The sequence below is a fragment of the Salvelinus fontinalis genome, chromosome 16 (genome assembly GCF_029448725.1).
Source record: "Salvelinus fontinalis isolate EN_2023a chromosome 16, ASM2944872v1, whole genome shotgun sequence".
Classification (NCBI taxonomy): domain Eukaryota; kingdom Metazoa; phylum Chordata; class Actinopteri; order Salmoniformes; family Salmonidae; genus Salvelinus; species Salvelinus fontinalis.
Genome location: NC_074680.1, coordinates 20,922,372 through 20,936,241, shown reverse-complemented (window position 1 = coordinate 20,936,241; position 13,870 = coordinate 20,922,372). Strand labels below are relative to the sequence as shown.

At 44.3% G+C, this 13,870-nt stretch overlaps 1 protein-coding gene across 2 annotated transcripts in view; it reads right to left on the bottom strand.

Annotated features, from left to right (window-relative positions):
* Positions 1-1,342: 1,342 nt before the first annotated feature.
* Positions 1,343-13,870, bottom strand: part of LOC129812806 (F-box only protein 34-like) — a 39,244-nt gene continuing 26,716 nt past the window's right edge. For both annotated transcript variants that reach the window (XM_055864688.1, XM_055864689.1), the window contains one exon: positions 1,343-5,332. In XM_055864688.1, the coding sequence (XP_055720663.1) occupies positions 2,815-5,332 (2,518 nt within the window). In that variant the 3' untranslated portion in view covers positions 1,343-2,814. The remainder of the gene's footprint in view (positions 5,333-13,870) is intronic.

Here is a 13,870-nt window from a genome sequence, read left to right as displayed (position 1 = left end):
TTCTACTACTGCCTGTTCTGTATTGGAGACAATTTCTCTCCGTTATACGTCCATCTTCCATCTGTAAATGCATGTCTTAAGCGGTTGGTTTATTTTGTCTTTGGGGCTCGTGGAACATTATTTGGAAATCAACGGTATTACAGATTCTGCATTTATGCAAAACGTCACAATAAGCACTATTTCCCTAGACAATTTGAATGAAGATCTCTAATGACCTTTATAACCTACTAGTGACGTAATAGGTTGTTAAAAAAAATTATTCATGCAATTTCTCTTCCATAAAAGTTTGCTTTGAACCAGAAGCATGTGTTAAGTGGAGTCAAGTCTTTTGTACAACTATGTTCAGATGGACTCAAGGGCATTAGTGTTAGCTGCACTGCAAACCCAAAACTATTGTAACCAGTGGCTTTACAGAAAAACAGGTTCCACACTTGACAAAGGCTGCGTTTACACAGGCAACTCAATTCTGATATTTTTTTCAACTAATTTGTCTTTTGATCAATTAAATCAGCTGTGGAAAAAGATCTGTGATTGGTCATAAGACCAATTAGTGAAGAAAAAAAATCTGAATTAGGCTTTGTGAACTCAGCCATAGTAACCTTTGCTTGCTGGTAAATCTATTTATTTTGTATGGCAGGCAGGCACAGACTACGGTGTACATGAAATACACACGGCATGCTAGTACTCAGATTTAAGAGAGCTCTAACAAGTTTGGATTTAGAAGATGATCAGCATCAAAACCACAGGATATTTTATTGCCAAGCCTTATTCATCCCCTAGCTGTGACTTAAGGGCACCTGAAATGATAAGAAAATTATTGCATGTGACCATTTCAGGAGGCAGACAAGTCCAGCCCTGGTTCATATTAGCACCCTTTGTTTGGTACATTGCTTACTCATCTCACCTTCCCTTTTAAAATGGACAGTCCAGACCCTTTGAGAAAGCAATTTTTATATTAAAATTATAAAATTGACAAGTAGTGAATCTCCCTCAACTGTTTGACTAAATATCAACTTCCAGAAATTCATTTTTCACAGCAAGGCATAGATTTGGCCTTTATAATTCCGTTGTGATCTTTTCCAACACACCCTAACCAATTCCCCTTGCCCCAGTGAAAGGCAAGCATACCAACCAGCTCTACAGTACAGACCTTAAGTTGTGAAGAACACAACATTGACAATTGAATGTTATTGAATGACCTCAAGATGTGATATGGAAAGTGACATATATAGTCCCTCCATATATTCATAAAGTCAATATTCAGTAAAGAAAAATAATACATTTTATGTTGTAACAGTTACACTTCCTTTCAGTTTAAAAGAGACAATGAAAAGGTAGGGTATGACAGTTAAAACCTCCGAATTAATGCGCTTTATTGGAAGTAAAATGCATTTACAGAGAATACAGCAGGAATATACAACAAAGTAAAAAAAAATATCTGGGAGCAAACTACTTTTAGAGACCATTCTTTTTCCCATTTGTCATCAAGCCTGATTCTTTTTCTTTTAGATCATGTCCAGTTAAAGTCATTGTAAAGAACAGAGACACTGAGGTGACATTTCCCATGTTTCCCTTCAAGAAGTTATAGCATTATAAAAAGAGGGATATTAATAACAAACTCATCCCAAATGGCACTCTTTTCCCTATATAATAACGCACTACTTTTGACCAGAGCCTTATGGGCCCTAGTCAAAAGTAGTGCATTATATAGGGAATAGTGTGCCATTTCCAACACACATATAAAAAATAAAAAAAATGGTAGAGAAAAAAAAATGGGAGCGGCTAATAAGCATATGGGTTACAGACTGGGTTATACACCTGGGACCCACTGCAAAAAAAAACACCCAATAATAATTCAGCATTATACACATGACAGGGTAAATAACTTTTTACCAAACTGAAGCTAATAAATGCATTCAAGTCAAGTCATAGATACTCGTGCTGCTTGTCACTCTTATTCTCCCTGTTTTTGATATAGGACTCTGTAGCACTATGTACAATGTAAACACAACCGGGCACAGAACAAACTAGTTTCAATCAGATCCAAAACCGACAACAAAGCCTCTCTGACCCGGAGCCTGATACAGTGGAGTGGGGATATATATTCCGTTACCCAAATGGTGCCCTATTCCCTATATAGTGCACTACCTTTGACCAGAGTCCTGTGGGTGCCTTATATAGGGAATAGAGTGCCATTTGGGAAGCAACCGGGATATGGAATAGGGTTGATTCACATTTTGCATAAACCGTGGACCTGCAGCCATGTATGTACTCACTTAGACAACATAATAGACACACACTGAGTAAATCACTTGTGGGTGGGATACACTGCATAACATTGATAGGCTTTACCTTGACTAAAGTATCTATTCCAATGTAACGGTCAGTTGATGCATTAGGAAAGAGCTATGGTAAGGAGGGACACATTAAGCATCAACACTGAAGAGAAAGATTAATTAAAGCGCTTCTCTTCAACACACTTAGAACCAGAGTTTATGCTTCAACCCAAAACATTGAAGCAAGTAAATAGAATACCCTGACAGAATCCTTTGAGGATTGAGAATTCTGACCACGGTTAAAGTGCTCACAATCTCAGAGGACCTGAGGGGTTAGAGGTCAGGGGTCAGGAAAATGTTGGGGGGGAAGGGGTAAAGGAAGAGATCCAGCGATTCCTCATCAGTATCAGCAACATGGTTTCCCTCAAACTCCCCACAAATAAATGCACATGCACATATGGCGACAGACAGACATCAGCCCTCAGACAAAATAAAGCGCACAGAAGCCAAGTCAGTTCTCCTCCCATTGTCTGTACCACTACTCCTCAGAGACCTCCCTGGGTTTCTTATAGATTGGCATGTTGATACTATGGAAGGCGGGCACCCAGCGGTTGTCATGTAGACCGACGTTGCAGCCGGGCGTGTCTTTGCGGGAGCCGTGGCAACACATCCAGTACCCGGGGCCGTAGGGCAGCGCCTGGCAGTAGGGCTTGTGGTGCCAGCGGCAGAGGGACACGTCTCCGCGCCCGTACCGCTTTTTACACTGCTTGCAGGGATCGTCTTTGTAGCGGGGGTCGCACACCCAGCGGGAGTCTGCGGGGCGCACGCCGTAGCTCTCGATGATGAACTTGAAAAAGTGGCAGGTGCACTTGAGCGCAGCCAGGCTCTTTGTGGGCAGCAGGCAGAAGATCTTGATGATGATGTGGTGAGGCAGGAAGGACATGTACTGCTGGGGTTCCAGAAGCAGCTGGATCTTAAAGCGCATCTCCAGGAACTCGTGAGACACCATGCGACGCAGGGGGAAAGGCACTGTCTCACACCGGCTAACATCACTCCCCTCTTCCTCACTCACCGCCTCTTCGGCCCCGTTCTCACTATGTGATATGGGTTCAGGGAGGAGAGAAGTGATAGAAGGGTCACAGGGCTGAATCTTGGAGGGTTCTGCTGAGTCTCTGGTGGGTTTAGGGCTGGATTCCATGTCCTGGGGGGGGGGTTTGTGGGTGGGAGTATTGTCTATGTGTGGGAGTGTGTGTTCAAGTACCACCTGTGAGGGCAGAGTGTGTGAGAAGAACAGCATGCCTGGGAGGGGCTCCTCACACTGTAGTTTACTACTGCTCTCTGTACTGCTGGCCCTGGCCTGCTCTGACAGGAGCTGGAAGTGCAGGTTCTGCCCAGACTCTACAGCCCTGTTCTTCTTCTGCTGCCCCAGGCCCTGGGCCTCACAGCTCTTATCTAGCTCTCTAACGACAGAGGCGCCACACCCAGAGTCCACGCTGCGAGACGGAGAGGCTGAGTCAGAGGTGCTGGAAGCCAACTGGGCAGCTTCACGGCAGCTGCTGGGAGCTAGTTTGTCCGTGTGGCTGGTGCTAGCAGAGGGATAGCCAGTAGAGGGACTAGCGTGGCGGTGCGGCACCCTGGTCGTCTCCTCTAGTCCATGATGGGGCCCGGTGGGAGACTGAGGTGGAGGTGGCTGGGCTGAGATGGAGAAGGCATCTGCTCCTGCCAGTAGCACCCGGCCCACCCTCCTCCGCAGGCTGTTGTTGCGCGATAGGCTGTTGTTGCGTGAGAGGTTGTTGCGCGTGAGGCTGTTGCGTGAGAGCTCTCCTCCAGATCTGGACCCTTCCCTTCTAACACTCTGGTGCTTCAGGCACTCTGACTCCAGCTTGGCCACCATGTCTGACACCTTTACACATTCTGCCTCCTCATCTGTCCCCTGGGCGTTCTGGTCTGGGGCTCTGGGCTGCTGAGGCTCTAGGGTCAGTGACAGCCCCCTGGTTAAGGTAATGCTTGTGGAGCTCCGCAGAGACACAGGCTTAGAGTCCACCTGCTTGTCGCTGGCTCTCTGCTCCAAGAAGGCCACCAACTCCACCACAGAGAGAGCCTTGTCAGTCCCAGTCTCACTCACCTCCTCACCCTCTACCCTACACACCTGCTCCCCACCCACCCGTACAACCACCTCCCCACACTCAGGCACTCTGGGGCTCTCTCTGAGGCAGAGGGTCACCTCTACAGGGCTGTTCTCAGTGGGGCTCAGTGTCTCCAGGGCTCCGGATGACTGTCTGTCTCGGTCCTGGTGGTGCCCCTGAGACCCTGACCTCCTCCTGCGCTTGGCCACAGAGCCACCCTCGTCCTCCCAGCAGCTCTTCATCTTCACAGACACGGTCCTCACCGGGCTGCTGCTCACCAAGTCCTCACCGGCTTCTCTGACAGGCTCTCCATCGCCACCGTTCACCAGGCTGCCACGGCACTGGGGCGAGGCGAAGATGGCGATCTTCTCCTTGGTGTTGCCAGGCTTGATGACAGCCCAGATATCCAGCGGTCCCTCTCTGTCCTCCCCTTCATAAGAGATTCTGAAGGAGGCCTCCTGGTTCTCAGAGCCCACTGAGCCTGTAGAAGAGGTGGTGCAGGTGGAGAGTAGCAGGGAGGAGGGGGTGTTGCAGGAGGTGGTCTTGGAGATTTTACTCTGGGCCCAGGTGGCACTACTGTGGAATACATCCCCCTCGGACTCACTCAGCCTCGAGGTCTGCAGCCCACTGCCACTGTTCCCGTGGTTATTATTACTGTTGTTGAGGTGGTTGGAGCCACTGTTGTCATTACTGCAGCACTGCAGGGTGTTGGTGGATATGACACTGAGGGGGTAGCAGGCCGTACCCTGGCCTAGCCCATTGCTTATCGGACCAACCAGGGTCACTGCCGGGCGGACCCCCCACACTGTCCTCTGTGACAGGACCCCCTGCTGGCTCACATGAAGGCCTCTCTGGCTGTCTTGACTGGACTCCAGGTGGATCTCTTTCTTCTGCAGTTTGGGGTGTTGCTTGAGATGCATGGCTGCAACCCTGGAACAGAAGGAAATTAATGAGTTACTGTGGTACATGTGATGTGACCGTCTGACCAGGGGCCTGTTCAGGGGGATGCAACGTCAGAGAATATTCATAGAAGGCAGAATAGCTATTTAAGTCAGCTCTAGTGATTATATTTGTATCTGACACATTCTGAACATTTAGCTTTTGGCACGGAGCTGCAGAAGGAGAGGAGACGAGGCCAGGAGGAGAACGTTTGCCGTGCCTGTGCCTAACAACCCCCCCGGCAAAACCTCCCTTAGGAAAACACTAACAGTCAAAAAGTGTTGGGCTTGCCTTGAAGACTACTGTAGCTAGCCGGCCTACTTTAGATTGGCGTAAGATGGCGTCAAGTTTGCATTAGAGGTTGTTAAAGTAAAGACAACCATTTCAAAATGTTATATTGTTTTTGTGCATCACAGAGTGATGTTCTATCAATTTCCTGTGTAATTCCATGTGTATCTGAGTTATTGGAGTTGAAGCAGGCAGAAATCCATCCGGTATGACGTAGCACTGTGACAAAGCAATGCTCTCACTGCACTGGAAGTTAATAGGAATACAACTCTTAGATGGGGAAAACGTCTATCATACATGTCACATTTCAATACTGGCCGATGTTATTACATGGGAGAATGTCTTCTCTTGAATGAGCCATAGATGATATTGTTGCGATATTACCAAGAGAAGTTTGTAATTTAACAGAGGGTCTAACACATTTCTTCTATTTGTCTGCCTCTTCAGTCCAGGGTGCATTGCATGGTGCCATTGCAAATGTACCACACAGTGGAGTCTGACATCAACCTGTAGGTGAGATTGTAGACTCCTAAATTGATAGCGCAGTTTGTTTTAGCAAGTCGGTTAGGACATCTACTTTCTGAATGACAAGTAATTTTCCCAACAATTGTTTACAGAGATTATTTCACTGTATCATAATTCCAGTAGGTCAGAAGTTTACATACACTAAGTTGACTGTGCCTTTAACAGCTTGGAGAATTCATTCCAGAAAAGGATTTCATGGCTTTAGAAGCTTCTGATAGGCTAATTGACATCATTTGAGTCAATTGGAGATGTACATGTGGATGTATTTCAAGGTCTACCTTCAAACTCAGTGCCTCTTTGCTTGACATCATGGGAAAATCATAAGAAATCAGCCAACACCTCAAAAGAAAAATTGTAGACCTCCACAAGTCTGCCTCATCCTTGAGAGCAATTTCCAAACGCCTGAAGGTACCACGTTCATCTGTACAAACAATAGTACGCAAGTATAAACACCATGGGACCACGCAGCCGTCATACCGCTCAGGAAGGAGAAGCGTTCTGTCTCCTAGAGATGAACGTACTCTGGTGCAAAAAGTGAAAATCAATCCCAGAAGGACCTTGTGAAGATGCTGGAGGAAACGGGTACAAAAGTATCTATATCCACAGTAAAAACAAGTCCTATATCGACATAACCTTAAAGGCCGCTCAGCAAGGAAGAAGCCACTGCTCCAAAACCACTATAAAAAAAGCCAGACTATGGTTTGCAACTGCACATGGGGACAAAGATCATAATTTCTGGAGAAATGTCCTTTGGTCTGATGAAACAAAAATAGAACTGTTTGGCCATAATGACCATCGTTATGTCTGGAGGAAAAAGGGGGAGGCTTGCAAGCCGGAGAACACACTCCCAACCGTGAAGTACGGGGGTGGCAGCATCATGTTGTCGGGGTGCTTTGCTGCAGGAGGGACTGGTGCACTTCACAAAATAGGTGGCATCTTGAGGGAAGGAAAATTATGTGGATATACTGAAGCAATATCTCAAGAAATCAGTCAGGAAGTTAAAGCTTGGTCGCAAATGGGTCTTCCAAATGGACAATGACCCCAAGCATACTTCCAAAGTTGTGGCAAAATGGATTCAGGACAACAAAGTCAAAGTATTGGAGTGGCCATCAAAGCCCTGACCTCAATCCCATAGAAAATTTTTGGGCAGAATTGAAAAAGCATGTGCGAGCAAACCTGACTCGGTTACACCAACTCTGTCAGGAGGAATGGGCCAAAATTCACCCAACTTATTTTGGGAAGCTTGTGGAAGGCTACCCGAAATGTTTGACCAAAGTTAACCTCTTTGGGCTTGTGGGCAGTGTTTTGACATCTGGATGACAAGCATGCTCAAAGTAAACTACCTGTTACTCAGGCCCAGAAGCTAGGATATGCATATACATTGGTAGATTTGGATGGAAAAGACTCTAAAGTTTCTAAAACTGTTAAAATAATGTCTGAGTATAACAGAACTGATATGGCAGGCAAAAACCCAGGGACAAACCACTCAGGAAAAAGAATTCTGCCAACCATTGATTCCCATGGGCTGTCATTTTTAATATGAAGGGAAAACCTCCCAGACTGTAGTTCCTAGGGCTTCCACTAGATGTCAACAGTCTTTAGAAAGAGTTTCAGGCTTGTTTTTGGAAAATTAGCTTGAATTTGTAGTTTTTCTAAGTGGCTCCCATTTTGGCTGTAGTGTTTATTACACGTTCTGGTGAATGCGCGTACTTTGCTGTTAACCTGTTGGGGATGGGGGCGCTGTTTAGACTATTTATGCTAATTGAGTAATTTTTGAAACGGCTTCCCACAAAATCCTTGATCGTACAATATGCATATTATTATTATTATTGGATAGAAAACAGTCTATAGTTTCTATAGGAGTTGAAATTTTGTCTCTAAGTGGAACAGAGCCCATTCTACAGCAATTTCCCTGACATGGATTCAGATTTCAGAAATGTTGGCCACTGTTCTGAAGTCAGTTAAAAGGGCACTGATATTGCTATGACTATACGGACACTTCTTACGTCTTCCCCTGGATGCCTTTACGTGATGACGATTCCAATGGGGTCGATTGCGCGTTCACAGGCCCTACAAATGAAAAAACCCTGAGGCTAGTCATTCTTTTGGAGCTGCGTCATGCGCCTAGAGGACACCGGCCCGCACCTGTTCCAAGCATTAGTGAAGGGGGTAATATTACTCGGGTCATGTTTCTACTCGTTATGGGAGTTAAAAACATCATAAGGTAGTTAATTTAAAGCGTTTTATAGCAATTTATATCCGTTTAGTGCGATTTTGGGACATTTATTTTTGCAACGATGTGAATAGTTGGGCACGCTTTTCAGTTCATCCCGAACGCAGTTGGCATTTCCACATGGCAAGAGGACAGCTTTCCACCAAAAGACGATTGCTCCCAAGAAAGGATCCTTTGCCCAAGATACTGATGGAAGAACAGCTCAAGGTAGGACATTTTTATTATGATAAATCGTGTTTCTGTCGAAACATTTTAGTGGCTTAGGACGCCATGTTTTTTGACGTAGCTTCGCTTGGCGCAAACTGTATTGAAAAGTAAGGATAAATTAAAAAATGTTATTACGCAATTGTATTAAGAATTAAATTGTCTATCAATCCCTGTCCACCCTATATTTTTTAGTCACGTTTATGAGTATTTATGTATAAGAGTAGATCACTGTCTAAGTGGCGCAAGGACTTTTTCTGACCAGCTTGTCTACATTTCACATTGTCTAACCATGATTTTGGTGGCTAAATATAAACATTTGCGATCAAACTCTATATGGATTGTGTAATATGATGTTACAGGAGTGTCATCGGAAGAATTCTGAGAAGGTTAGTGAAAAAATTAATATCTTTTGGCGATGTTGACTTTTATCGCTCACTTTGGCTAGAATCAATGCTGGGCTGCTATGTGCTATGTGCTATGCTAATATAACGATTTATTGTGTTTTCGCTGTAAGACACTTAGAAAATCTGAAATATTGTCTGTATTCACAGGATCTGTGTCTTTCGATTCGTGTATGCTGTGTATTTTTACGAAATGTTTGATGATTAGTAAGTAGGTAAACACGTTGCTCTAAGTAGTTTTTCTATTCCATTTGTGACGGTGGGTGCAATTGTAACCTATGCCATCTACCTGAAATATGCACTTTTTTCTAACAAAACCTATCCCATACCATAAATATGTTATCAGACTGTCATCTGATGAGTTTTTTTGTTGGTTAGGGGCTATAAATATCTTAGTTTAGCCGAATTGGTGATGGCTACTGGTGTTGGTGGACAAATAAAATATGGTGGATTATGCTAATGTGTTTTTAGGTAATAGATGTACATCTTTACATATTGTGTCTTCCCTGTAAAACATTTTAAAAATCGGACAAGTTGACTGGATTCACAAGATCTGTGTCTTTCATTAGCTGTATTGGACTTTAATGTGTGAAAGTTAAATATTTAAAAAAAATATTTTTTTTGAATTTCGCGGCACTGGTTTTTCAGTGGGGGGGGGGGGGGGGGGGGTGTGCCGCTAGCGCCACGCTGATCCTAGACAGGTTAATCTCCGGTAATGACAATAACGTTTCTCCGTCTTAAATTTTATCGCTTATTTACGTATTAGGGTACCTGAGGTTTGATTATAAACGTTGTTTAGAGAAGTTTATTGGTAACGTTTAGGATTCATTTTGTATGCATTTTGAAGGAGGGAAATTGTATCTCTATTTCTGACTTTCGTGGCGCATTTGCCTGGTTGGAAAATGTTTAATGCTTTTGTGTGCTGGGCACTGTACTCAGATAATCGCATGGTGTGCTTTCGCCGTAAAGCCTTTTTGAAATCTGACACAGCGGCTGGATTAACAAGTTAAGCTTTTAACTGATGTATGACACTTGTATTTTCATGAATGTTAAATATGACTATTTCTGTAATTTGAATTTCGCGTTCTGCAATTTCATCGGAAATTGTCGAGATGGGACGCTAGCGTCCCACTGATCCGCAAGAAGTTAAACAATTGAAAGGCAATGCTACCAAGTACTTATTGAGTGTATGTAAACTTCTGACCCATTGGGAATGTGATGAAAGAAATAAAAAGCTGAAATAAATAATTCTCTACTATTATTCTGACATTTCAGATTCTCAAAATAAAGTGGTGATCCTAACTGAGCTAAGACAGGGAATATTTACTAGGATTAAATGTCAGGAATTGTGAAAAACTGAGTTGAAATATTTGGCAAAGGTGTATGTAAACTTCCGACTTCAACTGTACTTCACATGCTGATATTAACTATGGTAGAGAGAGCATTGTGGGTGTTGTAGTCTACTTGAGCTGCAACAGATTTCCACAATGCTTTTCATGTTGCTACCAACATTATGACAATTAAATTTTTTTAAAGAAAAAACATTGTTCTCACAATGTTATGTAACACTAAATTATAGTAATGGGTGGTTTTGGGTGGATTCTTCCTTTAATGCAGCCTGTTTCCTAGCTTATCTATGAGCAGAGCTCCATGCCTTGGAATGGATAGCTCAGAACCAGATGACCCTATTGTTCACACTGCACAGTTTTAGTCCCAAATGGCACCATATTCCCTACATAGGGCTCTGGTCAGAAGTAGTGTACTACGGGCCCTGGTCAAAAGTAGTGCACTAAATAGGGAATAGGGTGCTATTTGGGACACATTAAGTGTCTTGGTCATGGAACGGCGTGTCACAATAAACCTCAACACAAGGACTGCTGTTTCCCCAGCCCATCCTCCCTCTGCTCCGACACAATGGGTGCAGAGCCTTCAAGTCAAGACACAGCTGGGCCCTTAAACAGGCCCTCTCAGCTGACCTAGCCCCTGATACACCTAACACACACACTCTAAATTCAAGGGCTTTATTGGCATGGGAAACATATGTTAACGTTGCCAAAGCAAGTCTCTCTCTCTCGCTCTCTGTCACAGACACAGGACATGACTTCAAGCAGCCGCAGTGGGACAGGACAGACAGGCCCTAGTCCTCACAGCCTTACAGGCACAAGTGCATATAAGGCATTCTTCACTGCAGCCCTGGAACTCTGATAATGGGGGACAGAAGGGAGGGGAGGTGGGGCACCTCACATAACCAATTCAGGGATGGCATGCAGGGGTGGGGGAGGTGTTAGAGGGCAACAAGGTGACAGCAAAGGCACTGGCTGCTTCTCAAAACGGCACCCTATTCCCTATTGTAAGTCGCTCTGGATAAGAGCGTCTGCTAAATGACTTAAATGTAAATGTAAATGTAATCTCGACCAAGGTCCATAGGGAATCAGCTGTCATTTGGGATGCACACTGCTTTCTAGGGGTGGGGTTGGGTTGGCTTCATCTACTCATTGGCTAGCTGGTGAGTGTGTAAAGCAGTGTGTCAAGGAAAGAAAAATTGCAGCCTGTTGTTGTGTGTCCTTGAAAGGCCTGCAGTAGCCCCCGTCACTCTCCTCTCCTTTCTTCTCTCCCACCAGTCCCAGTGTTCTCACTGCTCTATGGAAACCGACAGAAGGAATTCATGTGTCAGGTCAGTATCACGTTGTGTGTATACACACACACACACGGGCAGTCACAGCAACAAGTTAAGAGTGGCACCAATGTCAACATGGCTCATATTATATCTCCATGGCAACAACTACACTAAGACTTGCACTACTGGCACAATACTCCAACTTTCACTTCCTGGTTTCAATGACAACACTGCCTTGGCAGCACTTAAGCAGGCAGGAGGCTCAACTTTCAAGCCAGGGCAAAGATTGTGTTCCTCATTAACCCAGATAAACCAGACTAATTCACCATGTCCCAACAGTCTGTTTCTGCCATTGTCATGCCAACCCCTTGTCATTCATTGTCATGGCAAACAAGGGGTGTATGCCTGGAGAGGAGCCAACTCAGAAGTGTATTATTCAGTGAGGTGAAACATTCAGAAACCTTGCAGATAGAAATGTAAGGAATAGAGATGCTGAAATGACTCCCTATTCTAGATGACAGAATGTGTTGTTCTACACAATATATTTCCATGTGAATGTAATGTAATGTTGTAGTTGCACCCTCCTAAACAGGCCCCTGGTCTGGCACGCCAAGATTTACTGGTGCTTATTATTACACAACCTGGCCAGAAGAGACACTCCCCTTCCCAGCAGTGTTCAGACCCTACACAGAGGCTGCGTCTCAAATGGCACCCTATTCCCTATATAGGGGTCTTGTCAAAACGAATGCACTATATTGGGACTAGGTGCCATTTGGGGGACACCCCCTAGACATTTCTCAATGCCTTGGACTGTGCCTAAAACACATCAGCGCTAATGGCAATTTGAGGGAGAAGTCTAACTTAGCATTAGGTAAAAAGAAAACAAGCGGTCTGAAGTGAAAAGCACAACAGAACTGGCCCTGGGTAGACTGGGGGGTGAGTCATGGGCTCTGATGGGGTGAGCTCATGGATGAACTCAGCGAAAGAGAGCAGCTTCAATTTAACAACCTTTTTTCGCTCCCTCTCCTTCCCTCTTTCAAGAGTCCATGACTTCTTCAGCATGGGGCGCTGCCAGGGAACTGCTCCAACTTCAAAAGTATGAAGTCACATGAGGGTCTGTGTCCCAAATGGCACCCTTCTTGACACACCCTTCTCCCAGAGACCTATGGGACCTGGTCAAAAGTAGTGCACTATATACAGAATAGGGTCAATTTGGGACAAACCCGAGCAATCAGAGTCTGAGGCTCTGCCTGCTGCAATTATGGTGTAACATCACATCATGTTCTTCCTGAGGCGAGGCAGGGAGCTAGTGGGCTTCAGACCTGGGTTCAAATACTACTCTTGGGCAGCCTGAAGCACAGCACGGGCCTGTGTCATAAAGAAATGAGTCGTCATTTACAAACGAGGTAAACACAATATACTTTATCTGGCTAGGTAAACAAACACCAAACAAATAAAGCTGTACGATTTGGACAAAAAAATCTCATTTCTATTTTTTGGCCCAGATATTGCAATTACAAATTGAGGTTTTCTAAAACTTGGGTGACAAGATAGCAATTCCATCAGACATGGATAAAACAAGTGTCAGGGTAGAGATCATCACTTCTGATATGAGATCAGTTGAATTAATACATTCTGTGCTAAATGAATACAAAGCCAAATGAAACAAACCCTTTCCAACATCGTTATTGGCTACAGATAAGCTTACACACCTACATCCCCAAACATGATCAAAGTATAGTGTGTTATAAGCACAGCAATTATTAATTGATGAATAACAAATTCTTCATTCCTATTTTCCCATTATGAGTTCTGAAATAACCTAAGAATTATTTATTCAGGCACCCATAGGCTGCAGATGGAATAGGAAGCTTATGATTGTGTAATTATGTGCAAATAAGCTCAATCATTATTATAATTGAAATGATAAAAATGCCATAGACATGAGTCTTGTCCATTCATTCAACACGACATGTTCCAACTTCTCCCTTAATTTTGTTATAGTGTTGGAATGGCGACTTGGGAGAAACATGTGCGAGAAGGAATCTTGCATCTCCTGTCCAGCTTGTTTATCATCTTCCTAAAGCAGTCTTTTCTGGCTGTCAATAGGAAACATGTCTTTGGCTATGTGATAGGCTCAGTGATTTCTATGCGTCTGCGGGATGTTTTTCGTAGGGTCTTAACACTTAAATGCATTGGCAATCAATGCCTGTTTAACGCAGGTGGCAAGTTGTGGCTGATAGGCCTTGCTGCTATTG